This window comes from Ahaetulla prasina, chromosome 1 (assembly GCF_028640845.1).
Source record: "Ahaetulla prasina isolate Xishuangbanna chromosome 1, ASM2864084v1, whole genome shotgun sequence".
NCBI lineage: Eukaryota > Metazoa > Chordata > Lepidosauria > Squamata > Colubridae > Ahaetulla > Ahaetulla prasina.
In genome coordinates, this window is record NC_080539.1 from 40,280,247 (window position 1) to 40,308,047 (window position 27,801).

The 27,801-nt window shown below is 39.9% G+C and overlaps 1 protein-coding gene across 3 annotated transcripts in view; it reads left to right on the forward strand.

The window, feature by feature from the left end:
- Positions 1–11,714: 11,714 nt before the first annotated feature.
- Positions 11,715–27,801, forward strand: part of PNPT1 (polyribonucleotide nucleotidyltransferase 1) — a 37,533-nt gene continuing 21,446 nt past the window's right edge. The window contains exons 1-11 of one of the 3 annotated variants that reach the window (XM_058164911.1): positions 11,715–12,036; positions 12,671–12,731; positions 12,891–12,965; positions 13,569–13,674; positions 16,799–16,848; positions 17,564–17,627; positions 17,721–17,768; positions 18,308–18,421; positions 20,746–20,932; positions 25,053–25,104; positions 26,824–26,881. In XM_058164911.1, the coding sequence (XP_058020894.1) occupies positions 11,828–12,036; positions 12,671–12,731; positions 12,891–12,965; positions 13,569–13,674; positions 16,799–16,848; positions 17,564–17,627; positions 17,721–17,768; positions 18,308–18,421; positions 20,746–20,932; positions 25,053–25,104; positions 26,824–26,881 (1,024 nt within the window). In that variant the 5' untranslated portion in view covers positions 11,715–11,827. Of the gene's footprint in view, positions 12,037–12,670; positions 12,776–12,890; positions 12,966–13,568; positions 13,675–16,798; positions 16,849–17,563; positions 17,628–17,720; positions 17,769–18,307; positions 18,422–20,745; positions 20,933–25,052; positions 25,105–26,823; positions 26,882–27,801 lie in introns of all 3 variants that reach the window. The other 2 variants (XM_058164912.1, XM_058164913.1) reach the window with 2 other exon arrangements.

The window sequence follows — 27,801 nt, forward strand, 5'->3', positions numbered from 1 at the left end:
GTTGAGGTTTATACCAATATAAAGGCCTCCCTTTTAAAGGGTTCTGACAATCCCAGCTGAGTTGCCTGATCATCAGAACCTTTTAAAAACATTTTTTTTACAATCTCTTTGGCCGAAGAGGTTGTAAAAAAATGATTTTAAAAGGTTCTGGCGATCAGGCAACTCAGCTGGGATCGCCAGAGGAAAAAATGCTTTTAAAGGGTTCTGACAATCCCAGCTGATCCGCGCGATCATCAGAGTCTTTTATTTTTTACTTTTAAAAGCATTTTTTCGGCTGAAGAAAAAATGCTTTTAAAAATAAAAAAATAAAAAACCTCTGATGATTGCGCAGCTCAGCTGGGGCGGGGGGGCAGGGATTTTTGCTACCGATTCTCCAAACCACCCACCGCCAGGAGCATTTCACCCCGGGTGCTTCCATATTGCCCCCCCCAAAGCTACTTAAAAGCAATTTCAAGATTGCCACATTGCAATTGAATTAAAGCAGTTGACTCTCCAACACTGTTGCCATCCTAGAAACAAGAAGTCTGAAGCTACTCTCAAACTGGCACCAAATCCTAAAATGGAAGTGCTCTGAAACCAAAGCAAAGTTTGAGTTTGAGTTTCTTCTGCAATGCTGCAGCTCTGTAAAGCTTACTGGGAGATTTTAATTTAGTTTGTAGATTGATGTGAGTCACTAGGAAAGCACATTTTATGGGCTATTGTGCTTATATGGTAGTAACTCCAATACTGCCCAATACTATTTAACACACCATTGAAATAAGCAAGCATTAAGAGAAGATTAACTTGGTAAAAACCTGAGTTTCTGGTACTAATCCAAAGTGGTAGGGTTGTATTGTCTAATGTATTGGAATTTGAGTTATTTCGTTTGTAAATCAGGTTTCAGCATGGATTAAATTTACTGTAGAATATTTCTTTATGTCAAAGTCATGAAAAGACATAGATTTTTAATTATCCAAATGTTTTGTCTATTTTCAGTGTGACTCCAAGAAAAATGAGATTTAATTCTTTTAAATTCAGCTTTGCAAGAGGAAAGGACTTTCATTAATCAATTAATTAAAAACTCTTGATCAGATAGTTAGCTGATGATGCCACCTAATGGCTAAAAGAGGGGAGCTTTAATAAACACTACAATATTTGAAAGATTTCCTTCAGTATGTTTCTGGTTCAAAAATCACACAAGCCTATATAATCACAAAGATATTTTAGAAGAATTATTTATCTCAAAGAGGTTTATGTTGCTTTCAGGCTCAAATTATCCTAAAATAACTTGCAATCAATCCATCACAATGCAACAAGTAATACAAGATTAAAGTCTTTATGCCTCTTACAGCCAACTAAGGGATGTTGAGGTTAGACTAACCAAGATCTTTAAAGCTTGTAATTTTCTGAACTACCGGTAATCTTCCTCTAACTGGTTCTATTCATGCATGCTTCACTTTTATATTTTCCAGCCAAACTTCCCAACACATCTGAAGAGCATTAGTTGGGGAAAATAGATTCAAACAATGGACTTATTGGAGTAAAGGTTCACAATTTGTGATCTGAAGACTGTAGTCAATCTAATTCGCTCTTCCCCTCCCTATCCTGAGGGCTCTGCACATTTCTCAAGCAGTTTGAAGCCACAATTTTTAAAAACGATTTATTTAATTTTTTTATCCTGTGGACATCACTTGATAATGGAGGGATGCCTACAGATTCCATGTTGTTGATCTTGGCTGATATGATGCCAATAAAAGGTCACAATAATGACAGAGTGATTCCCATAAGAGAAAAAGTAGGGAAACACTGAACTAAGGCTTAGATTATTTTTAATGTAAAGTAGAATAAAATAGCAGCTGAGAGTCACACAGATTGCAGTGGGAGTGCAGAGTCATATTTATTTAATTTCTAGGCTACTCAATTTTACTGTGACTCTGGGTGGTATAAAATATAATTAAAATGATCTAGTACAGTGATGGCAAACCTTTTTTTCCTCGGGTGCCAAAAGAGCACATGCGTGCCCACACCCATAATGCAATGCCCCCCATTCACACCCCATCCCCCTGCACATGTGCATGCAATCCCCCCGTGCTGCCCTGCCCCCCTGCACAGGTGCATGCAGTGCCCCCCACGCTCCCCCACCTCCCTGTGCATGTGTGCATGCCACCCCCCTGCAGCCCGTTTTGGGGCCGTGAAGCCTCCGGAGGCCGGAAACAGCTCATTTCCTGACTTCCTGTTTTTTGACTTCCACAGGCTCTGGAGGCTCCAGAGGCTTTCCTGGAGCCTCCAGGAGGGTGAAAAGAGCCCCCCCTGGTCCCCCCGAAGGCCCTCCAAAGGCCAGAAATGGCCCGTTTCCAGATTTCTGGTAGACCCATTTTTCGCCCTCCAGAGCCTCCGTGCGAGCCCTGTACTTACCTGGCATCCAAAACGGGCCATGTGGAGACTTCTGGGAGGGGAGGGGCAGCATGGGCATGCACACGCATCACCCGCATGCACGGCGGAGACCCCAAAATCAGCTGGCCAGAAAAAGGCATGGTGGAGCTGATCTAGGGTGACGGCTCGCGTGGCCGCAGAAATGACTTTGTGTGCCATCTGTGGCACATGGGCCATAGATTCGCCATCACTGATCTAGTAAATAATGTCCTGGGGAAAAAAAACCAGTTACAATTTCACAACTCAAACAACCCACACAAGGGGGGGCACTACATATTCTAGCCCACGTTCTGGGGGAAAAGCTAGGTTGAAGGTCTCATTTAAGTAAGTTCTAAATGGAAGCCATATGAATCTCTGGAGGATATCATTCCAGAGGGCAGGTGCTTAAACAGAGAAGTCACTATAAATAAATAAAGCTAATTCATATTATCCATGAGTCTTGAATATACTATCTATGGGGTTAATTTTATCTTTTATGATAGGTTAATTATGGTATTTGTTAAGTTTGGGTATTGACGAGGCAGGAGACCAGGTTAGTGACAACAGCTCTTTAATAACGGGTGACCCAGCCAAAACTCTGGAGAAAAACCTCTCCTTATATACACTTCAGCCTGAGGCTGCATCCAATCAGAGACGAGATATTTCCCGCCTAAAACTCCCGCCAAAACTTACAGTAATACATTACACTCCTTCCCTCCCAGAACGCTTTGTACCTCTATTTACATAATATTTACATGCTATCTCTCACGTAGTCACGCAGGTAGACAGGGCGCCTCCTGACTCTCCCGGACCTGCGCAGTTCACTTTCTGGAGTTGAGTCGAGCTTGCCGGAGGGACTTTTCGTTCCTCTGAGCTCCTCCTCCCGCCATCCGGCCCTGGATTATTCGCCGCTCGGACCTGCTGTCCTCTAGAGGGACCGGAGGGTGTCGCTGGACCTCGCCTGACTCAGATAAGTCTCTGTTTGGTCTTTGCTTACGCTTTCTGTTTGTTCTCGGCTCCAGTCAGCTGTGGGGTTAATTAAATCATAGTCAGGGCTGGTCTCGCCTAATTCTGCCTTATCGCTCAATCTGTTTCTTAATTGATCTATGTGGCGCCCAGACTCTGCCATCGCCTAGTTCCACTAGATAAGATTTGGGGCCCGCTTTGTCTATGACTATCCCCTCTTCCAGTTTGGGCCGCCGCTGTAATTATGTGCCCACACCGAGTCTCCTATGTTTAACTCTCGGATTCTATCTGGTTTTGTTTTGAACCCGCCCTGCACGTAGTTCGGTGTAGCCGGTCTAGCGGGCACCGTAGCTTCCGCCCATTAATAGCTCGGCTGGGCTGCGGCGGTGGCCACACAGGGGTCCTGTGTTGGACGGTTAGGAATGCGTCGATTTGTGCCTGCCAATCGCCGGGCCGCTTCGTGATAGCGCTTCTTGGTGCTCCGAACAAACGCTCAGCAAGGCCGTCGACGCAGGGTGGAACGGCGCTGAGAGGGCATGTCGGATGCCCTCTTCAGCCAGGTACCCTTCAAATAATGCTGCGGTGAACTGTGGGCGTTATCGGACACGAGGGTGTCCGTAGCGCATGTGGCGAAAAGGTGTTTTAGTGCTGAGATGACAGCTCCGCGGTTGTGGATTTCATTAGGATGATCTCCAGCCATTTGGAGAATGCATCCACCACAATTAGAAATGTTTGGCCGTGGAAGGGCCGGCAAAATCAATGTGTATGCGGGACCAAGGGCCTTGGGGTTTCTCCCACTCCAAAACTGGGGCCGAGGTGGTAGTGGTCTGGATTCCTGACATACTTGGCATCGCCAACCCTGTCACTGATTTCCTGTCCATTAGGGGCCACCAGACATAGCTCCTAGCCAAACCCTTCATCCTCACAATTCCTGGGTGACCCTCATGCAGGAGTTCCAGAACTTTTTCCTCAGTTTCTCTGGGACTACCACCCTATCCCCCATAACAGACACCCCTTGAACAGACAGTTCTGATTGTTTTTCAAAGTCTTTGAACGCTCGCCCGTGCAGCGGGCCATCCCTTGAACCCAACCTATTACAGTCCTTAAAACAACGTCCCGGTAGGAGGCCCGAGCCACTTCCTGCGATGTGACTGGCCAGAGTCCAAAGAGTCAATTAGTAGAACGGGTGTGCCCGGGTGGGGTCCTCGATTTCCTGGCAATGGGCATCTGCTCAATGCGTCCGCATGCCCCAGCTCCTTTCCAGGCCGATGCTGCAGCTTGTAGGAGTATGCGGCCAAAAAATAGTCCATCGGGTCAGCCTGGGAGAAAGTGCCACTGGCGTTGGGCGGTCGCCAGCCAGTAACCCCAATAGCGGTCTGTGATCAGTGACAATTTCAAATCTCCAAAAACGTATTCGTGAAATTTTTCACCCTGACACTATTAGAGCCTCCTATCTAGCTGGCTGTAATTCCTCTCAGCCGGGACATTGTTCGTGAATAGAACGCTATAGGGGCTTCAGTGCCGCTTTGGGAGTCTGTGGCTAAGTACAGCTCCTACTCCATAGGGGATGCATCACAAACTAGTACTAGTGGCAACGTGCCATTGTACTGGATGAGGAGGCTATCGCTTGATAGCAAACTTTTACTGCCTCAAATGCCCTATTCTCTGACTTCCCCAAGACCAAACAGTGTTTTTCCTAGCAATTTATGTAGCGGTTCAGCTACTGTTGCTTTATTCTTCAAGAATACTGCATAAAAGTTTACCAGACCCAGGAAAGCCTGAGTTCTGTCTTGTTTTTGGGTGCTGGGGCTCTCTTTATCGCTTTGACTTTGCTCTCAGTGGGTGAATCCTTTTGTCTATTCTATAGCCCAAAAATTCAACAGATTTCACCCCAATCTGGCATTTTTTGCTTTAACTTAAGCCCGCTGACCTAAAATGGCCAAAACTTTCCTTAGTTTTACCCCGAGTTCCTCTAAGTTTTCAGCTGATACCAATACATCGTCAAGTATGGTACCACTCCTGGTAGCCTTGTAGGAGTCGCCCATCAAATTTTGGAATAGCCCAGGGCCACACTCACCCGAACTGTAACCGGTGCATTTAAAGGCACCCGGTGCGTGACGATTGTCTGCGCCTCAGCTGTGCTAGCATCTACAGGTAGCTGCTGGTAGGCTTGGGCCAAATCGAGTTTGGCGAAGACCTGCCCTTGCCCTAATGAGTGTAGCAGATGTTGCACCACTGGAACGGGGTATGCACTTTTCTGCAATGCTTTGTTAAGCGTTGCTTTGTAGTCAGCGCAAATTCGGACCGAACCGTCCGGTTTGACTGGGGTTACTATGGGTGTCTCCCATTTTGCATGGTCGACGGGGACTAATATTCCCTGGCTTACTAACTTGTCCAATTCTCGGTCAATTTTAGGTTTTAGGGCGAATGGGACCCTCCTAGCCTTTAACCGGATAGGGGCGACTTGGGGGTCGAGGTTGAAAGAAATAGGGGTCCCCACGTACTTGCCCAGGCAATCCTTGAATACGTCCTCGAACTCCTTCAGTAGTTCGTCTCTGAGGATGACGTCGCTCCTGTGGACCCCGGTCACTCCCATACCCAAAGCTCGGAACCAGTCCAACCCTAGCAAACTCGGTAGAGTTCCGTTTACTATGGTGATCGGCAGGGTCTTTGTGAATTGTCCATATTTGACTTGGACGGCTGTAGCTCCTCGAACAGGGATCCGATTCCCCTGGTAGTCCTGCACCCTCAGCTTCTGGGTTTGTAGCTGACGTTTAGCGATCGCTGGCAAGTCTCTCACGATGGTGTCCCAGGACATAATTGTGATTGACGACCCAGTGTCTACTTCCATGGGGCACTGCACCCCTTCAATGTAGACTTGGGTAAATATTTTCTTCTCTAGTCGTGTCGATGCGTGGCCCACTCTCACAGTGGTCTGGTTTAACTTTGCGCCCTTTTTAAATGGACCAATCCCGGGCCGCTTTGCTGCTCCCGCGCTCTGATTGGTCGGTTTGAATTTTTGGCGGGAAGGTTGGGGGGCTCGGCAGGCCCGAGCTATGTGTCCTTTTTTTTCACACCGCCGACAAACCGCATCCTTGAATCTGCAGTTTTGCCGTTGGTGTTGCCCCCCACAACTCACACATTCGTCCCGGTCACCTCTCTCCAGCCTCCCGGTGTGGAACACCTCTTCCTCTTCCTCACCTTCCGATTCGGCCTGGACTTCCTCGCTGTGGACCGGTGTAGTCTTTGTCCCGGCACCCTGCGCGTTTGGCTTTTGCAAGGTCTCCGCCGCCTTGGTGGACATTTCATGAGCTCTGGCTTCGTCCAGGGCTATCGCTAGAGTCAGGTTGCTTTTAGACAGCAGCCGCCTTTGTAGTCTGATGTCTCTGACCCCACAAATGAGCTGTTCGAGTAAGGAGTCCTCCAAATCTCTGTACTGCAGTGGTTTGCGGCTTTCCTCAATGCGCCATGTACACACTTATTGATTCGCCTTCTCGCTGTACCCGTTGCCTCAATTCAAACATTGGACGAACTTTGAGGGTACCGTGCGAGTGCGCTCGAAGTGTTGTTTGTAGTGTCTGCCACGGTACCGATTGTACCGGCGTTGGTTCTGAGAGTGACTCCGCCGTATCGAAGACCTCTGGACCGCAGTGGCTCAGGAAGTATGCTCGCTTCCGATTGTCCGAGACTCCCTGTAGTTCGTTTGCTTTGAGGAAACACTCAAACGAGCCATGTCGACCCCATTTTTCCTTGGCTGGGTCGAATGGCGCTGGCGGCATGTAGCTGGACATCGCTATTTTCCGCCTTCGCAAACTGGCTGGGTTAAGGAATTCCTGGTTCCTTCAGCTCTTTCTTTTGATCTCACTGCCTCAATATCCCATCCTCGTCGCCAATGTTAAGTTCGGGCAATGAAGAGGCAGGAGACCAACGAGTGGCAACAGCTCTTTAGTTTATTGTGACCCAGCAAAAGACAACCGGCAAAAACCCCTCTTTAAATACTCTTTTGGCTGAGGCTTCAACCAATCAGCAACGTGCAATTTTCCCGCCCAAAATTCCCTCTCGAAGTTCAAAACATTACACGTTATCCATGAGTCTTGAATATACTATCTATGGGGTTAATTTTATCTTTTATGATAGGTTAATTATGGTATTAGCTTGGAATATGAGGGATAAATCTAGGAGAAATAATTGTTTATGTTCTTATCCCACTCACCATACTTTTCTGTCTTTACTTATCCCCCTCTTCTTCTAATCTCCATTAACCCAGACAACCTATTTATATGTTTTTTTAAATCCCTGAAGACAGCAGAATATAATGAACAGACAGACAATCTAGGTGCAGAAGTATTTTTTTTTTTCTTCTCTGGGTAGATCTAATTAAACATACCAAAAAAAACCCAGCAGAGGACACTGATGTGATCTCATTGATTTTACTTAAACAAGAGTGCAATTAAAAAAGCTTCCCTATCCAACAAATGTCACTTATTGATCATCAGGTGTCACTTGGAGGGGTGCTTTTGTTCCTTGGTTGGATGCAAAACTCTATCCCATAATAGGATCTCAGAAGGAGGTGTATTCAATTGGCTGTATTTATTTATTTATTTATTGTTCAATTTTTTTATACCGCCCTTCTCCGAAGACTCAGGGCGGTGTACAGCATAGATAAAACACATATACAAAAAATTAAAATACAATATGTAATTAAAAATCTGATTCCATGAGCTGAATATTTAAAATGCATAGATAAAATTATAAAGTAGAATAATCCCACTAAAAACCCCACTAAAAAACCCTCAATTAAAATTTATCATTAGGCCAGCCCTGCTTGATGAAAGAAAAAAGTCTTAAGCTCGCGCTTAAAGGTCCGAAGATCAGGGAGTAAGTGTAGCCCCACGGGTAGTTCATTTCACAGGGCAGGAGCCCCCACAGAGAACGCTCTTCCCCTAGGGGCCGCCAGCCGACAGTTTGGCCGATGCCACCCTAAGGAGGCCCTCCCTGTAAGAGCGCACAGGTTGATGGGAGGCTACTGGTGGCAGCAGGCGGTCCCGTAAATATCCCGGTCCCATGCCATTCACTGCTGAGAGGGATGGGAGCTGCGGTTTCAAAACTTCAGCTGATCCCAAAAGCTGAAGTTTAGTCACAGGGGCTGTGGGTAATAATTATATCTAGATGTTTTTATATATCATGGTCTTATTGGGTTTGGTTTTATGCATGTGATGTCAATTATTGCAGGTTTTTATTGATTTATTAAATTTATATAGCTACCCATCTTAATATAAGGCTGTTGGTAACTCACAATTAAAAACAGCATAAAAACAACAATACAATGTAAAACCATATAAAATCATATAACAAAATTCATAGTCTTATGAACAAAATGATCATATCTATCCATAACAGTCAATATAGCCACTATACCAACTCTACCATGCTCCTATGTCTGCAGCCCATTGGCAAAAACCTTGCAAAATTTAGGGCTGATCTGTTCTCTGGGGGAGGTGGGGTGATGTTCCGCAGAGCAGCTGCTATGACAGAAAAGCTTCTCTTCCTGGGCCCCACCAGATGATACTCCCTGGTTGATGGGACCCATTACATGCCCCTCTTGTTGGACTTGATGGAATAGGTTGATGTGATTGGAAAGAAGTAGTACCTCAGTGCAGTGAGTGGCAGGGACCTAACAGAGGCAGAAGAGATTAAGAAGAGGTGGCAAAATTACACAGAAGAACTTTTCCTTCCGATGTGTCTGTTAAACATAACAAGCAAACAGATACTTACCTGGGAATACTGTAATAAATCACAGTAAACTCAGTGGGATTTGTTTTAGAGTAGACTTGTATTTTAAAAGGATTTGCAAGGTGATGTGTTATTTTAATATCCACTATGATTTAATCGCCCCCCCCCCGCCCATGTTTTGCTATGTTGCCTCATTGTATCAGAGGGATGTTCTTGGAAGGGATGAGTGAAATGTATGTTAAGAGAATATACTCCCAGCAAAATCACTCAGGGTGCGAAGGTCATCCCACAAGCACCCATGTCAGGCAGCAATGATACAGGAAGATGCTGGAAGCAGGTAATCTTTTCAGCAACATCAGCAAAAGCATCATTTGATATTGTGCTGGAGAAAGCAATAGTAAGCCACTGTATTTTTTTTTTATTTTGTCACAACAGTATATACAATCATCAACATAAACAATAATTCATCATGAAAGAAAAAGTATATATAAGTAAAAGTATAAGTAAAAGTATGCATATAATACTGTAATGAAGAGAACAATAGGACAGGAACGGTAGGCACTATTGTGCTCTTATGCACGCCCCTATCCTAAAACAATTTGCAATCCATCACATGCAACGAGTAATACAAGATTAAAGACTTTACGTCTCTTACTGCCAACTAAGGGATGTTGAGGTTAGACTAACCAAGATCTTTAAGGCTTGTAATTTTTTTAACTAGTCTTCCTGGATAGGCTATGCAAAGTGTCTGACAATCTAGTGCAGGGGTGTCAAACTTGCATCATCATGGCAGCGTCATATTACGTATTGTGTCTTCCCCCCCACCCTTCGCTAAACCGGGCAGGGGTCTGGCCTGCGTGTGACGTATCCAGCCTGTGGATCGCAAGTTTGACAGCCCTGATCTAGTGCCAGATGATGGGCCTATCGGGTCAGACTTTGCTTAATGTACTTCTGAAGAAGAGCTGATTGTCTTTTGAACTACTAATGCTCTTAGCATGAATGTAGTTCAGTGAAAGATGAAATTAATCAACTATCTATTGACATCATAAACATCAGTGAATTAAAATGGCCTGGAATTGGACATGTTCAATCAGAAGATAGCTTTATTACTATTCAGGACAAAAAAATAAAGGAATGTCATTGCTTTCATAATCAGAAAACATATAGCAAAGATAACACTTGAGTACAATACAGTCAATGATTGAACAATACCCATTAAATGCCACAGACAATTCTTGAATATGGTGATTATACAATGATGATTATGCTCCAACCCTGATGCAAAAGAAGTTGAGAGGCATAATGGTCAAGTTCAGTCTGAAATCAACAGAATATCCAAGCATGAGGTGTTGTTTGTGGTCTGAAACTGGAATGCTAAAGTTGGAAATATCAGAGAACAAAATGTAACTGTAAGGCCTAAGAACATGAAATGAAGAAGGTAACTTATCAGGATGGTATAAAGATTCCTGCCTTGGGCAGCAGATTGGTCTAGATTTCCAAAGTCTACTCCAGCCATATGATTCTATATTATTAGTTTTATGTACAATAAAAACATAGCTAATTCAGGATACACATAATGACAAATGGAGCACCTATAATGAACTATAATTTGCTTGTACTAATCCAATTATATCTGAAACTCCAGAAAGTTTTCATTATGCTTTTGTCTGAATTATTCTGCTACCTGAGCATGAATAACAAGTCTCTCCAAATGAGCCATATAGAGGGGTTGAATTCTAATCCTGCTTCAGGCATAAAGGGCCAGTCACTCTCTCTCTCAGCCCTAGGAAGCAGACAATATATAAAAATGAGAGAGAAAGGTTTTAGAAGTGATTTGTCTTTGTCTGCTTTTTAGGGCTGAGAGAGAGTGCCCGGCCCAAAGTCACTCAGCTGTCTTCCAGTGCTGAATGAACTGATCCTTTTCCCAAGACAGGTCCCTCCATCACAGCTGCCCAGCTAAAGCAATTTGCTACCAGGTGTCTGGTATCTAGGAAGATATCAACCCTAGGAAACAGACAAAAACAAATCACTTCTAAAATCACTTTCTCTCATCCGCATTTGGAGCCTTTCTGAGTAACATTTTAGGTTGGAAGACGGGATTGAGCTACCTGGCACCTCTAAATGAACCCTGGCTTAGATATTGAGATCAGGTGCTTGGAAGCAAATCACTTCTAAAATCTCTCACACACCTCGTCTCAATATCTAAGTCAGGGTTCATTTAGAGCAGGGATCTCCAACCTTGGCAACTTTAAGCCTGGTAGACTTCAACTCCCAGAATTCTGCTGGCTGGCGAATTCTGGGAGTTGAAGTCCACCAGGCTTAAAGTTGCCAAGGTTGGAGACCCCTGATTTAGAGGTGCCAGGTAGCTCAATCCTGTCTTCCAACCTAAAATGTTACTCAAAAAGGCTCCAACTCGCATTCTGTCAAGCCTCCTCGGAAGAGGAAAAGCGGAAGAGGGATTTGCTCGAGTACTAGAAACTTTTAAAAATGAGAGGAAACTCCCACCGCTAGAGGGCGAGCGACCACTTCTGCGCCGTTCTTCCTTCCTTTTGGGAATCGAAAGTGAACCGAGGGAAGCGCCCGCCTCCGTTTGTCCCTTTCTTTCCATTCCTCAGCTACTCCACCTAACCCGCACATGCGTGCCTCAACAGCCAATGGCGACCGCGTTTGTTGCGCAGAGCCAATCAGCTGTATCTTAATGTGAAGCAAGCGCCGTGCCGGGTGATTCTTAGCGTTAATGGCTGCTTGCTGTGCTGCTTGCTCGTGGCTGAGATGGAGGACGAAGTCGGTGGGGAGTGCTGTGATAGCGGCCTCCCGCGAAGTGGGGCCTATGGGTCTTCGGTTGAGAAGCCCCGGCTGCCTTCGCCTTATGCGGCTGAGTTCGACCACAGGCTTTAATAGCTCTCCTGCCACCTCTGTAGTAACGACTGTGGATGTTGGAAGCAAGTAAGAAGGAAAGAGAGGAAGGCTTGCCTCCTTATCAAGGGAGGGGGTCTCTTTTTCCTCCCAGGAGGGAAATATGCGCGGGGATGATAAAACCCCTGGAGAATCTTTCCAAAGCATAGTTAAGTTTCGGAGTATCTCAAGTAGTTCTGACCACGTGCAGGTTGACTTCCTCCCTGGGCTGTTTGTGGTGGTGTTGATGTTGTTGTTTATCGCTTATGCAAAATTACTTATGGCTGGATTGGAACACAATATATTTTATCCTGTCACTTTGAAATAGCAATAGCATTTAGATTTATATACCGCTTCACAGTGCTTTACAGCCCACTCTAAACCATTTAGAGAGTCAGCCTATTTATTGCCCCCAATAATCTGGGTCCTCATTTTGCCCATCTTGAAAGGATGAGTCAACCTTGAGCCTGGTGAGATTCGAACTGCCAAATTGCAGGCAATCAGCCAGCAATCAGCGGAAGTAGTCTGCAGTACTGCATTCTAACCACTGCGCTACCGCAGCTCTTAAATTCTCTGTGGCATCCAATATTTTCTATATTGGATGCCATTGGAAAATGTTGGATTGAAGTGAAAAAATTCTAAGATTAACTAAACCCTAAACATGTTTATGTTCTTCCTTTTCTAGGAAATTGGAAATATCTTCAGGAAAACTAGCCAGATTTGCTGATGGTTGTGCTGTGGTTAAGGTATTCACTTCACTGTGAAATAATTTTGGTCATACCATTGAGAGGTTTGTGGGCTGGTTTCTCCCCTCAATTTTTATTCTTAAAAATGTAATGAATACTATGAATAGAACTAGCATGATTCATCTCTGTTTCCTCTGTTTTTTGTATGTTTAAATTAAGTTAGGTGATACAGCAGTGATGGTGACAGCGGTCAGTAAAACAAAAGCTGCTCAATCTCAGTTCCTGCCTTTGGTGGTATGTATTTCAATAAACAATTCTAAAATATTGTATGCCAAGCATAATTCTACAGATAATCCTCAATTTACAATCACAATTGAGCCCAAAATTTATGTTGCTAAGAGAGAAATTTCTTAAGTGAGAAATTTCTTAAGTGAGTTTTTTCTCATTTTATGACTTTTTTGCCATGATTGTTAAGTGAAACTGGCTTCCTCATTGACTTTGCTTGTCTTCAGGTCACAAAAAGGGATTACATGATTTCTGGAAATGACAACTCTCATAAATATGAACTACTTGTCAAATATTCAAATGTAAATCATGTGATCATGAGGATGCTGCAATGGTCATAAGTGTGAAAAATGGTCATAGCTTACTTTTTTCAGTGTAGTTGCAACTTCAAATAGTCACTAAAGGAATTGTTGTAAGTCGAGGACTACTTTGTTTAACTTTTGGTCATAATGCAGAACATTTGTCAAAATAGTAAGATTTTAAGATGCTGTATTGAAAAATATTTCATAGTTCTGAATAGACCAGATAAACTGGAATGTTTATTCCTGATTCATTATATAAAATGTCACCTTGGCTTAAAAATTCAAAACAAAATGCTGCTTCTTACCTTAGGTTGACTATCGGCAAAAGGGTGCTGCTGTTGGAAGAATACCTACCAATTACTTGAGAAGAGAACTGGGTACTACAGATCATGAAATTCTTACAAGCAGATTAATAGGTATGCAGTATAAACATCAAATAAATCCTGGTTTTCTTTAAAAGACAAATAGTAGAGAGAGTTCTGAATTGGATCATATTCAGTTAATTATATCTCTTGTGAAATGGCCATATAAATCTGATCAATAAATTATACACTTATTCTGTATTTAATGTAGCATTGAGGCATCTGTTCAAGAGAGCTATATATGTTTTAGAAAAGTGCTTATGGATGGATGTCTAAATTGTTTTCTACTGTAAGGTTTGGTAGGTGATGGTCAGAACAAACTAATTCATTCAGAGGAGAAGGAAGAGGGAACTTTATTTCTCTTTTCCTCTTGGGCTCCCTCCTATTCTGTTGTGCCTTTCCTGCCTGCCATGCTAAAAGTACACATGCTGCTCCTTGGAAGGGAGGTGGAAGAAGTTGCCAATATGTAGCAACAACGGACATTTGGAAAAAATAAACACCACCACCCCCATGCTTCTTTGCTGGGACATGAGGCATTGGCAAACTATTCTAGCAAATTCCTGTTGCTCCTAAGCAGGCGCGTATGTGAAGGTTGAGCAAGCAGCAATGAGGTATGGAGCATGGGCTGCCTTAGGAAGATGTGTGAGGCACAGTATGTGTGATGCATCTCTGCTCTGACACTGAAAATACTGCAAACAGGATTTTCAGTGCCAGACTAGAGAAACAAGTCCTGCACAGCCTGCAGCTACCCTCCCAGAGTGTTCCCCACTCACCTGGGCCATCCTGCACTCCTAACTTGGGTCTCCATATGCTTATCAACCCACAAGATTGTTTAACAACCACTGCTGGGATTGAAGTCATTGAGCAAAGCAGTCGCATGATGTTTTGTTTTAACAACCACTTTGCTTAATGACCAAGATTCTGGTCCCAATTGTGGGTGTAAGTCAAGGACTACCTGTATTATATTCTTTATGCTTTTCTGTACCTAATGAAAATGTACATTGAAGCCATCTAACAGAAGTGATAATGAGCCTTATTCCATATTGTCTTTTCATTCTTTCCAGTGGAATTCTTCAGCTAGCATCTAGAAACAATTTTGTGAATTAAATAACCTGATATTTAATATGGGCAAAATAGATACATTATTCATAGGAAATCAAAACCTTTTTCCTTTGGGTTGGGTTTTTGTTGTTGTTGTTTTTGTTTTTGGGAGGGAGTGATAGTGGAGTCTTGGTTAATAGCAGAACTATGATTTAAATTTGAGGAATACAAACTCTAAATACAACCTAAACTAAACACTAAACTAATAAATAATAATAATAATAATAATAATAATAATAATAATAATAATAATAATAATAATAATAAAAACTAAACTAAATAAACACTAAATACAAACTCGATGGACATTACCTTACAGATGACCCCCCACCTTGTTAAAGACCTTGGAGTTGTCATATTCAGTGATCTAAGTGCCAAAGCCCACTGCAACTACATCGCAAAAAAGGCTTTAAGAGTTGTAAACCTAATCTTATGTAGCTTCTTCTCCAGAAACATTACACTACTAACCAGAGCTTATAAAACATTTGCTAGACCAATTCTTGAATACAGCTCGCCTCTCTGGAACCCATACCACATTTCAGACATCAATACAATTGTACGTGTCCAGAAATATTTTACAAGAAGAGTTCTCCACTCCTCTGAATACAACAAAATACCTTATGCCACCATACTTGAAATCTTGGGTTTAAAAAACTTAAAACTCTGCCGCCTTCGACAGGACCTGTGTTTAACTCATAGATTCATCTATTGCAATGTCCTTCCTGTTAAAGACTACTTCAGCTTCAATCACAACAATACAAGAATAAACAATAGATTTAAACTTAATATTAACCGTTTCAATCTTGATTGCAGAAAATATGACTTCAGTAATAGAATTGTTAATGCTTGGAATACGCTACCTGACTCTGTGGTCTCTTCTCAAAATCCCCAAAGCTTTAACCAAAAACTGTCTACTATTGACCTCACCCCATTCCTAAGAGGTCTGTAAGGGGCGTGCATAAGAGCACAAACGTGCCTACCGTTCCTGTCCTATTGTTTCCTTTCATTATATCCAATTAATATAGTTATTACATACTTATGCTTATATATATGCTTATTTAGTTATTTTCATGCTTATGAATATACTGTTGTAGCAAAAGAAATAAATAAAAACAAATAAATAAAAACAAAGGAAAAATAAAAAAATTCTTGGGATTGATCTATGTTATTATTGATAGTGCTCATTTTGTTTTTGCTATTTTCTTATTACAGAAATAGTACGATGGGTTTTCAGATATTTTAGATTCAGATTCCATCAATGTAAATCAGCATAACCAAAGGATTCTGGGAGATATAGTGCCCAAAATCTTATTTTTATATGGGTGCTTATTTTGCTATTTAACAATAGTCTGCACAAAAAACAAAGAAATAATATGCTATTTTAATAAACGTGATATTGGCTTCTGAAAATTCATTATTGTAAGTTTATTTATTAAATTTAATATGCTGCCCATCTCACCATCAAATGACTCTAGGTAACTAGATAAAAATATGAATATAAAACATTAAAATATTAGAACAATAAATCAGTGAATAACCAATTGAGAAAGCTCTTAAAAATCCACCAACAGTTAAATTTTCAAGAAATATCATTGAACGACTATTAGTTTCTGTCAACAAGAAAAGACAAGCAGCTCCTTATCTTTAAGTGAGGTACCTGTAGTCCTTGACTTAAGACCATAGCTGAGCCTAAAATAAGTGAATCTGGTTTCACCATTGATTTTGCTTGTCGGAAAGTTGCAAAAGGTACCAGTTATCAAGTGTCAAATTTTGATCATGTAACCATAAGGATGCTGAAATGGTCAAAGTGGGGGGAAATGGTCATAAATCACTTTTTCAGTGCCGCTGTAACTTCAGACAGTCATTAAATGAATGGTTGTAAATCAAGGACTACTTGTAGTGAATCATAAAAATAGATGCAACAAACCTATTTCTGGAAAACGTTTGACTAAAATAAGAATTTTTTTATTATAAAAGCCATATTGCAAGGTTGTTACCTTTATAGATGATCTGAGCATATTCAAATTAATTAATTTACTGGGTTTTTTTATACAACTTCAGATATTATATTTTACAGATCGATCAATTCGACCACTTTTTCCAGCGGGCTACTATTATGATACACAGGTAGGCTACTTTGGTCACATCTAATTTTCTGTCTAGTTAATAATGCAATATTGGTGCTAAGTAGCTACTTAGTAATGTAATGTAATCCAATTTGTTTTTCTGTTATTGAACTGCTTTTGTTTCTGGCAAGGAACAATTTTCTTTTCTTTAAAGAAAAGATTGCGCTCTAAAACTTTAGAAATTTAGTGGATTGTTAATGCATTCCCAAACCAACTTCAATTCAAAGGAGCATTTTTCTTTAATGTGATTCCCATTTGATAAAAGCATAAGGACTTCAAGAAAATGAAAGAAGAAATAAGCCTGATAATATGAATGAAAATATGCAGCATATTATCTTAGTTTGTTGTGTTTTGGACAGTATCAACGCTATTTAGTAAAACTTGAGTTTCCTCTAAGAAAGAGTACTTGAAATTATCTGCTCATTTCTCCATCTTTGCTGAATGTTCTGCCATGCTTCTAGTTGCTTTAATTTTTTTACAATTTATATAATTTTTCTGGACATCATTTGAGTTTTCAACTAATACAAAAGTTGTGTTAGAGACAATATGTCTCTAACTCATTTCAAGTATTCCTTACACATTTGCCCATAAATGCATTAAACAACCAAAGAGGCATGATACATTCTTGCTCAGTGTTGAACCATTTGCCAGGCTATTGCAATTTAGTATTCAATTACTGTTAACTAAAGCTGTGTTATTTGTTTTTCTTGTTTTAGATCATTTGTAATCTTTTAGCAGTAGATGATGCCTACAGTCCTGAGGTGCAGGCAATTAATGCAGGTAATGAATTTTTAAAATATTTTTCCCCTCTAGAATACATAGACTTAGTGAAATACCATAAGCAGTTTCAAACAATAATTCTTACTTTTTTAGCTTCTGCAGCTCTTGCATTATCAGACATTCCATGGAATGGACCTATTGGTAAGTACAGATGATAATTTAAACTATTATTTAGTTTTTTAAAAATACACACACACACACACACACACACACACACACACACATAGATATATAAATTTGGGGAGTTAAAATAAAAGTTCATGACTGCTTCCAGTCCTAGCACTTGAGATTGTTTTTCCCCATTCTAAATTATCATAACCTGATTGTAAACAAGTGCCAGAGATGCACTAAGGAAGTAGCATTTATCACGCATTATGTTCACTGTTGTTCTAATATCCTCTCAAGTTTAAGCAAAGACAAATTTTCTCTTATTTCCTTTTCTTCCTTTGCTGAATTAGATATAAGCACTGTGTGAGAATTGTCTTTGTGGTAAAGCTTTTAAAATATTTGCTCAGTAAAGCAAATTCTTCTAAACAATAAATTTGATTAGTACATTACCAGTATTATCTAAGCTGTATTTTTTGTAGTTCAAAAACATTGAAAAGATTCACAAATTATTGATTTTATTGTTTGGTTTGCATAACTGATGGAATATCTTAATTTATGGAGTACCTTCTTAGGAGCTGTAAGAGTTGGAATGATTGATGGAGAAGTTGTTATTAATCCCACTCGAAAAGAAATGTCTTCTAGTACTTTGAATTTAGTGGTTTCTGGAGCCCCTCGGAGCCATATTGGTAAGTGGTTCAGATATATGTATAGAGGTAATTCTTGACTTGAGACTGGTTTTAATGAACATTTGGATTTATGACAGCCTCAGAACTGCTTTATGGCCTCTAAAGCACTTCTAGAGGTCATAAAATACCTCCTTCCCCCCTGCAGCCACGTAACTACATTTTGGTCTCTTTGCAACTAGCTTACATTCACAACTTTTACAACCACATGATTCACTTAACAATTACATGATTTGGACATACAGCTGGTATGATTTGCTTAGTGTCCACCATAAAAAGAGTCATAAAATCATGTCCAGTCATATACATATCTTGATTTACAACTGTCACAATTTATAACTGAAATTCTGGTCCCAATTGTGGTAAATTAAGGACTACCTAGCTTTGATTAAAAAAGAATTTTACTTCTACATGGAAACCACTTTTGGACTTTTTGCCAGAAACGGAAAGAAACAAAATTTTGTTTTTGGAAATTATAATCCCACATTAGAATTATATGAGATTATTGAAATAATGTGTATTTTGAACTGTTATGCAGAATAGGGGTATGATGTGTTTTGCACCATCGGAAATTTCTGGATGCTCTTCAAAGCCAGCCCCATGTAGAATGTGTTACAATAATGTGGGAGGCAGCTAAGATATGAGTGACTAGGGCCCCCCAATCCAGGAATGGGCACAGCTGGTGCACAACCCAAAGTTGTACAAAGGCCCTCTTGCTATGACAGCAACCTGTTCCTTGAGCAGTAGTCATGAGTCCAGAAAGACCCCCAGATTGTGCATTGGCTCTATAGGTAGCACAGCCCTATCCATGATAAATTCCCAGATCCTGTGGTCCCAAAACCCAAAGCTGTTGCCAAGTTCAACCCAAAAACGATATAGCTAAAAGTCCAGTTCTTTATTTGTTCATACCATATAGACAGAATCTTGCCAGACTAAACGTATACTACTAAAGAAATAATTAGAAATTCTAGGGAGTGACTGTCCTAAATCTCTTTCTCTGATCCAACTCTGGGCTATATTGCCTCTTGTCTCATCCCCGTTTCTCTGTTCCCTCTGTCCTGGGAAATTGTCCCTGTATTGTAGTCCATCACAGCTCCTTCCTCTTTGTAGACACATTCCATCACACCCATTCAATCTTGCCAGTATTGAGCTGAAGCTTGTTCCCCTTCCAAACCCCTACATCCTCTAGGTACCAAAACAGGTTGTCAATAGCATTGCTTACTTCACCATGTGTATAGATTTACAGCTGGGTATCATCAGCATACCTACGATACCACAAAGGTGTCAAACTCGCGTCATCACATGACTTATCACAACTTTTTTCCCCTTTGCTAAACTGGGCATGGGCATGGCCAGCGCATAGCGGAACCAGCCTGCAGGCTGCAAGTTTGACATTCCTGCCTTATCACATGATTGCCAATAACCTCTCTCAGCAGCTACATGTAGATGTTGAACAGGAGTGAAGAGAGTCTTGGCATCCCACAGTGTAGGGGCTGAGGGCAGAATCTCTAGTTTTCAATCAAAACTGACCGGAACCAGCAACTGGGGAAAGAAGAAAAACAATACTGTATGTGCTACTCACCCCCAACCCTGACAATTGGCCCAGAAAGACATGTTTTATGATATTTTGTCACTTTTCTTCTGAAAGTCTTTTTTGGTGTACCTGATTTAAACACTTTTTTAAGATGCTAAATCTGTTTCATCCCAATGCCTTCTTCAAATAGTACTTTTTTGTCACGATTGGTAAGCTTAGTGCTTTTTTTTACAATTGTCTTTCAAGATTAATTATCCCCATAATTAATTTTTGTTTATTTTGTTTGTTTATTCTTTGCTAATTTTGTTATTTCTTTGTTTGTTTATTCTTTGCTAATTTTGTTATTAATTTATTGGTTTTTGTTAGCCACCCAGAGTTGCATTTGTAAGATGGCAGCCATATAGGTTCATTAAATAAAATACTTAATACTTCTGAATCAGAAAAATCTTGCAAAGAAGCTAGCTATCTGAAGTATGGACTTAAGTATTTTTTGCTGATGTTTATTTCTGTTTGCCAGTGACTTGGTTTAACTTGTTATTTGAGGAAGGTTCTAAAGTACCATAGTGTTTCCAAGCCAGAGCAGAAAAATCTAAGTGAAATAGGATAGATTTCTTTATAGATTTCTTTACAGCAAAGCAGTTAAGTCTTCATATGTGTGAGTATTAAATCAATCTTAATTCATTACATAATATAGGCTGGCTATTTCTTTTACTTAGAAATTTTGTTAATAGCTAGTATATTTCATATTGAAAGCTATTGGAATGATTAACTACCTCTCAATTTTATTCAATAGTTATGTTGGAAGCTGCAGCAGACAACATCCTGCAACAAGATTTCTGCCATGCCATCAAAGTAGGTTTGAAGCACACCCAGCAGATTATTCAAGGCATACAGCAGCTGGAAAGAGAGCAAGGAGTCAAAAAGAGAACTGACCAGAAGTTATTCACTGCCCCTGAGGAGATTGTGAAATATGCACAACAGTAAGTGTGGCCACAAGCATCTGGAGAACCATAATTGAATATGCATTGGCTTTTTGTATTCTCTCTTACTTAAAAATAACTGTAGCTACATAATTGTTGGACACAAACATATGCTGCCTAATGTCAAATGACTGAAGCGGCAGAAAAATATTATACTTTCTTCAAATCCCATTTTATACAGGTAGTCCTCAACTTACAATAGTTCATTTAGTGACTGAAGTTACAACGGCACTGAAAAAAGTTACTTATGACCATTTTTCATATTTATGGCTATTGTAGATCCCTGTGGTCCTGTATATATATATACTTTATTGAACTTTTTTACATTAAAAGCATAAAAAAAAGGAAAAAGAAAAGCTTATATCATTTAACAGCTATTTGTGGTGTTTTTCATCTAACAGTAATCCGTGCAATAATGACAAACATTAAATTATACATATTTGTGTTCTTATTTTATCTATTGATTATACTTAGTAACTAAATATTCCTATCTCCTTTCCATCCATCCATACCACCGTTCCCATATACCATAAAATATTGATGTCTCTTTATCCTTCAGACTCAGAGTTAGTTTGTCCATTTCTGCGCAATTCATAATCTTTTGTATAATAAGTCTCTCTGAGGGCACACATGGCTGTTTCCAACATTGAGCAAAGGCCATCCTAGCAGCAGTTAATATATGTAGTATTAAATATTTTATACTCTTCAAGAATTTTTTTTAAAAAATCCCCAATAAAAAAAGTTCGGGTTCTAGATCCAATTGTTCATTCGTGATTTCTTGTAGCCACTTTTTAATTTTTAATTAATATTTACGTGATTCGGGGCAGGACCACCACATATGGTAATATGTTTCCTCTTTATTTTTACATTTCCAGCATATGGGAGACATTTTGGGATACATTTTCGCTAGACTTGAAGGTAGCAGGTGCCACCTGTAGAACATTTTATATGCATTTTCTTTGTATGCTGCTGATTTTGTTAGTTTATAATTTCTGTTCCATATTTTCTCCCAATCTGATAAATTTATATTATGTCTAATATTTTGACCCCATGCAATCATACATCCTTTCACTACTTCTTCTTCCAATTCTACTTCTAGCAAGTATTTATAAATTTGGGTAATATTTTTTTTTGTCTGGCCCTAGCAAAATTTTATCTAATTGCTATGGTTTAAGATATATTCCATATTCTTTTATATCTTGTTTGTATCAATTTTGTAACTGAAGATAGGCCCACCAGTCAACCCGTAGTCCTTGTTCTTGGAGGTCCTGTAGTGTTTTTAATTTTCCATGAATATCTAATAGTTCTTTATATTTTAGCATTTTATTCAAATCTAAATTATTTGGGTGAATCATCGCTTCCATTGTGGATAGCCAAATTGGGATTTTTATATAGTGTTTCTTTTTAACTTTAATCCAATTGTTTATTAGAGAATCTCTAATCAAATGTCTGTGGAAATACTTTTGTTTTGTATGGCCTGTTTCCCACAGGAAGGCATGCCATCCTCTCTGTAGGTCGTGGCCTTCTATAGCTAGTATTCTTTTATTCTTTAAATTGATCCAGTCTTTTATCCAAACTAGTGTTGCTGTACTATAATATAATTCCCAATTTGGTAATCCAAATCCTCCTCTGCTCTTCATATCTTGCAGATATTTCATTTTTATTCTAGGTTTTTTCCCCTGCCAAATAAATTTTCCAATTGTTTTATTAAGGTCATTAAAAAAGATCTTTTCTAATTTGACTGAAGCAGTCTGAAAAAAATATAGGAATTTTGGTAGTATGGACATTTTTACGGCTGCTATTCTTCCTAATAGTGACAGCTGCATCTTCTTCCACAATTCTAAATCTTTTTTTGTTTCTTGTAATAATTTGTTGTAATTCTCCTTTATTGCTTTGCAATGCGCTGTCAACCATATCCCTAAGTATTTGATTTTTCTTGTTATTTGAAGTCCAAGTGATCTTTCCAGTTCTATTGTTTGTGGTTCTGTTAAATTTTTCGGTAGAAGTTTCGTTTTCTGTCTATTAATTTTCAGCCCTGCTACAGTTCCATATCTTTCTAATTCCTTAATTAGTGCTTGTCCTCTCTCTAGTGGTTCTTCAATGATAAAAGCCAAATCATCTGCAAACGCTTGCAGTTTATATTCTTCACTTCTAATTTTCAATCCTTTTATTTCTGGATTTTGTCTAATTCGTTCTAGTAATACTTCTAATGAAAGTATAGTATAGAATACTATGAAGCTCACCCAGAGAAACAGGTAGCCCTTGTTTTCTTGGATGCCCAAAAAGGATTTGACAATCTCGATTGGCAATTTATGATTCAACAAGTGTATGATATGAACTTTGGCACCAAATTTGAGAATATTATAACAGCAATATATTCGAAAATACCCAAACTTTAAATATAGAAAAAGGAGTTCGACAAGGCTGCCCCCTATCCCCTGTGGTCATATGATCAAAATTTAGAAGCTTGGCAACTAACTCATACTTATCACAGTTGCAGTATCCCATCTTTTATGATCTTCTGACAACAAAGTCAGTGGGAAAACCATATTCAATTAACAACCTTGTCACTAACTTAACTGCAGAGATTCACTTAACAACTGTGCAAGAAAGATCATAAAATGGGGCAAAACTCAACAGAAATTTTGGGCTCAGTTGTGATTGTAACTTGAGGACCATCTGTATATGAATGTACACTTAATAAACATAGGTAGAAGTGGATAGGTTAAATTCTGAAGATGCAAAATTTGCAGAAACATTTACAGGTATGAAAGAAAAAATGTTTCAGTGAAAAACAAACAGAAGAAAATGGAAGTACATGTAGAGTTTTAATATATTCCTACATCATACTTTAAGGACAAATTAGGCAACTCCTTTTTTAAAAAAGTTTAGTAAAGCAGGTACTTTATAGGGTTGTAAAATGTATACCATTTAGTGCTCTTCCAATTAAATTAATCACATTCTTAATAAGACCTCTTCAAGGATATCCTAGGCCTAGCACCTACAAGGTTATGTAAAGTCAGATCACTAGTGGCGCAGCACTTTCATGCTCTGAGTTCTACTTGGTCTTGTAGCCTGAAGTTGATCTGCCAAATCTGCATCATTCTTTTTCGCTAATATTCCATTATCCCCCAACCCAGGTTAGATACCAATTTGTGGCTTGGGAAGTGTGTAAAAACATGCTTAGAAATGTGGAGCGGAGGACTGCTTAGAGCAGCAGTCCCAAACCTTTGGCAGCCTTGGGGGTGGGGAGGGCAGGGAGAGGGAAACCTGGCCTGTCACTTGTGCAAGTTGAGCTGCGCACACATGTGTGCCTGTCAGTCACGCAAGTCAAGCTATGCGTATGCGCTTGTGTCAGCCATCTACTGACGCATCCCAGTTCCGAACAGGTCATGGCCCAGTAGTGGGCCGCAACCCCGGGGGTTGGGGACTTCTGGCTTAGAGTATACTGCACCTGAAAGCTATTATAAAAACCAGTTCATTTACTAAAACGTCTGTTCCTGGCTTCTTTTCTAATTTCAAAGGATGAAGCTAAATTTCTAAATTGTGTCCAACATAACATTGAGAAAATTTTGTTTAATAAATCGATGTTTATTTTTTGGACTTCAAATGCATATAATAGATCTTATTAGTATATACTTTTTGTATATACTAGTATATACATTTGGTGCTCGATACATAGGTGTTTGGATACTTGCTAGATTATTGTACAGGAAACCTTTGGCGAGAAAGGTGCTTAGTAGTACCAAACATTTATTAAATGGCAAATGGGTCTTTTTGAAACCAAAGCACATGAGAAAATCTACTCTTAATACTGAATGCTCATTTTGAATAGAAGCAGCAAACGTATTCTAGACTGCTTTGCTAAATATGAACACAATATGTACAATGTTTGGGACAAAGTTAGTTATTGCCAGCGATTCAAATAAGATTCGCTTCAGCATATTTTGTAAGTTAAAAGCAAACTTTACTAAACCAAATTTTTTTAGGTTGGAGGGCTTACTCTTTCAAAGCAGAAGGAAAATTCAACATATACAATATGAATGAAGTTTTTATTACAGTATGAACTTGCTACATTATTTCCTTATTTTTCCATGCTTCCTCCTCTACCTCTGCAAAGACTTGCATCTGAAAAAGTCACAGCAGTATTTTCAGACTTTACACATGATAAAGTAAGTATTTGCATTCATATAATCCTTTCTAAATTTTCTTTATGCATCCCAGTAGGGCAACATACTGATCTTAGCTTCAAGAGGTAAAAGATGATTCAAAACACAGAATCACTGGGAGTTGGGCAGTGTAAAAATTTAATTAGTATAACATCTGGCAGCAATTCTTTAGTCAAACTACATGTGTCAGCAAGAATCTAAGATCTATATTTATGAGGAAAAAATGGAGTATTAACAAATGCATAAAGTTTCAGTTCATCTTTCTTCTTATGAAACAGGACCGGTTCTGTCCCCCCTCGCCTCCGTCCGAGCGATGGCTTAATTAGCCGGCACTATCAGCTCTGGCAGCAAACTAGCGAGCATCTGCCAAGTGACCGTTATCTCCCTTGATGCCGATGAGTCACCCAGGAACAAACAGTACTTCAGCTCTAGTTAAACAGTTGATTTGCCTGCTACAAAGAGGCATAGCAGCCCTCGCTGGTTTTATATCCTGTGGGGTGTGGCTCCATGACTCAGCACTTCCTAGGCCTGCCCCACCCCTGCTGTTGTTCCCGCCTCTCCTGCCTACGAAACCTAGGGTCCAGCCAGGCCTGATTGCCATCAGCTGGGTCTGGAGGCGTGGCCTGGGGGGAAGAGTCAGGGGACGGAGGCTTCATTATCTCCTCCACCTGGCCTGCTGAGCCAGGGAAGCCGGTGCTCCCGAGGTAAATCCTGATGGCCCTTCCCTCTCACTTTCCAAGTCACTTTCTGGCAGGGGGCCCGGCTCGGGGGGCACAGACACAACAGGACCATTCCCAGCTATAGCAATAGCACTTAGACTTATATACCGTTTCACAGTACTGTACTGCCCTAAGCAGTTTACAGAGTCAGCATATTTCCCCCAACAATCTGGGTCTTCATTTTACCCACCTTGGAAGAATGGAAGGCTGAGTTAACTTTGAATCTAGTGAGATTCGATCTGCCAAACTGCTGGCAGCCGATGAGCAGCAGAAGTAGGCTGCAGTACTGCACTCTAACCACCATGCCACTGCGGCTCAGCTATAAATGTCAGTGGGTCCTAGGCCATGGTCCATGGACCACTGTTGTCTGCAAAAATACTCCAGTTTATCTGTAGTCTATGTACCATATAAATTTGATAAATAAAATTAAAAATAAATCCCCACATTATTTTAAAATACCCCAAATCTCAGAAGAGTGCAAAATCCATGGATTTAGCCATTTTTTTATTACTTCCAATTTATTTTTGGTGCCCCATAGCATTGTTAGATACATAATTATAATTACAGTTATCAGATTACTGACTCTTGATTCAAAAGCTTGCAATGATAATACCCTGGTCAACATCAAAGATTGGAAACTGCTAGTCCATCTGCAATAGGTTTAAAGTACCGTAATCTATACAATTTGTATGTATTTTTTTTTATCCTGAACATAGTTTTCTTGTACATGAGAAATTCCCTGCCACTCTTAGACATTCCTCTAGTGATAATGTGAAAGCGTTCTTTCCATGAAGTAGTGTTTTCTGCCTCTTTATTATCGTTCAGCAAGACGTTTAAGGTTCTGATGTGATTTTGAACTAATGGATTTTTTTCTTAATTATTTATTCTCATTTTAATAAATAAGATGTGTTTGAATTAGATTTTGTATCTTTTGCCATCTTGATCACTATTGATGAAAGGTAGAAGATAAATTTAATAAACACATAGACATTTTGCATTCTAGATTTCAAGAGATGAAGCTATCAACAAAATCAGGCTTGAAACAGAAGAACAGCTAAAAGGTCAGATACATTAATTATTATGTACATGCATATTACAAAATATATTTTGGATAGACTTTTTCTGTACAGATCTATGTCTGATAGGCAAAAAAAAGGCACAGGTTCATTTTCACAGATATGTCAGTAACCTAAATCTAACCAGATTTTACTAAGGTGATAAACTAATGTCTGAACAATGTAGTACTTCAGACTACAGGATTTAGCCTGATTGAATGTTAAATCCAAGGATTTAACATTCCTTGGATGTTAAAAAAAAACAAAAACCTAGTATGTGAGAGAGAAGATGAATATTCTATTTTTTGTTAAACATGGACTTTTTTTCTTTGTACAATACACACACACACACACACACACACACGTTTGTTTGTTTTTTTATCATCAACATCCATGTAAGGTGTCCACAGAACTAGAGTTTTGGGTTTCACTAAGATGGTTATAAGAAAAATAGAACATATATTTATTTATTTATTTATTTATTTATTCACACTTTTATACCGCCCTATCTCCCTAGGGACTCAGGGCGGTTTACAGCCATATAAAACATATATATGTACAGAATAAAACATTAATTTAAAAAACTTATTACATAAGGCCGAATGTTTAAAATAGAGATATAAATAATAAAAACCCCATTAAAACCAGATTTAAAATTTAAACATTTAAAAATTTAAAAATTCTAGTCCAGTCCTGCGCAGATAAATAGATGTGTCTTAAGCTCGTGGCGGAAGGTTCGAAGGTCAGGAAGTTGGCGAAGTCCTGGGGGAAGCTCGTTCCAGAGGGTGGGGGCCCCCACAGAAAAGGCCCTTCCCCTGGGTGTTGCCAGTCGGCACTGCCTGGCCGACGGCACCCTGAGGAGTCCCTCTCTGTGAGAGCGCACGGGTCGGTGAGAGGCATTCGGTGGCAGCAGACGGTCCCATAAG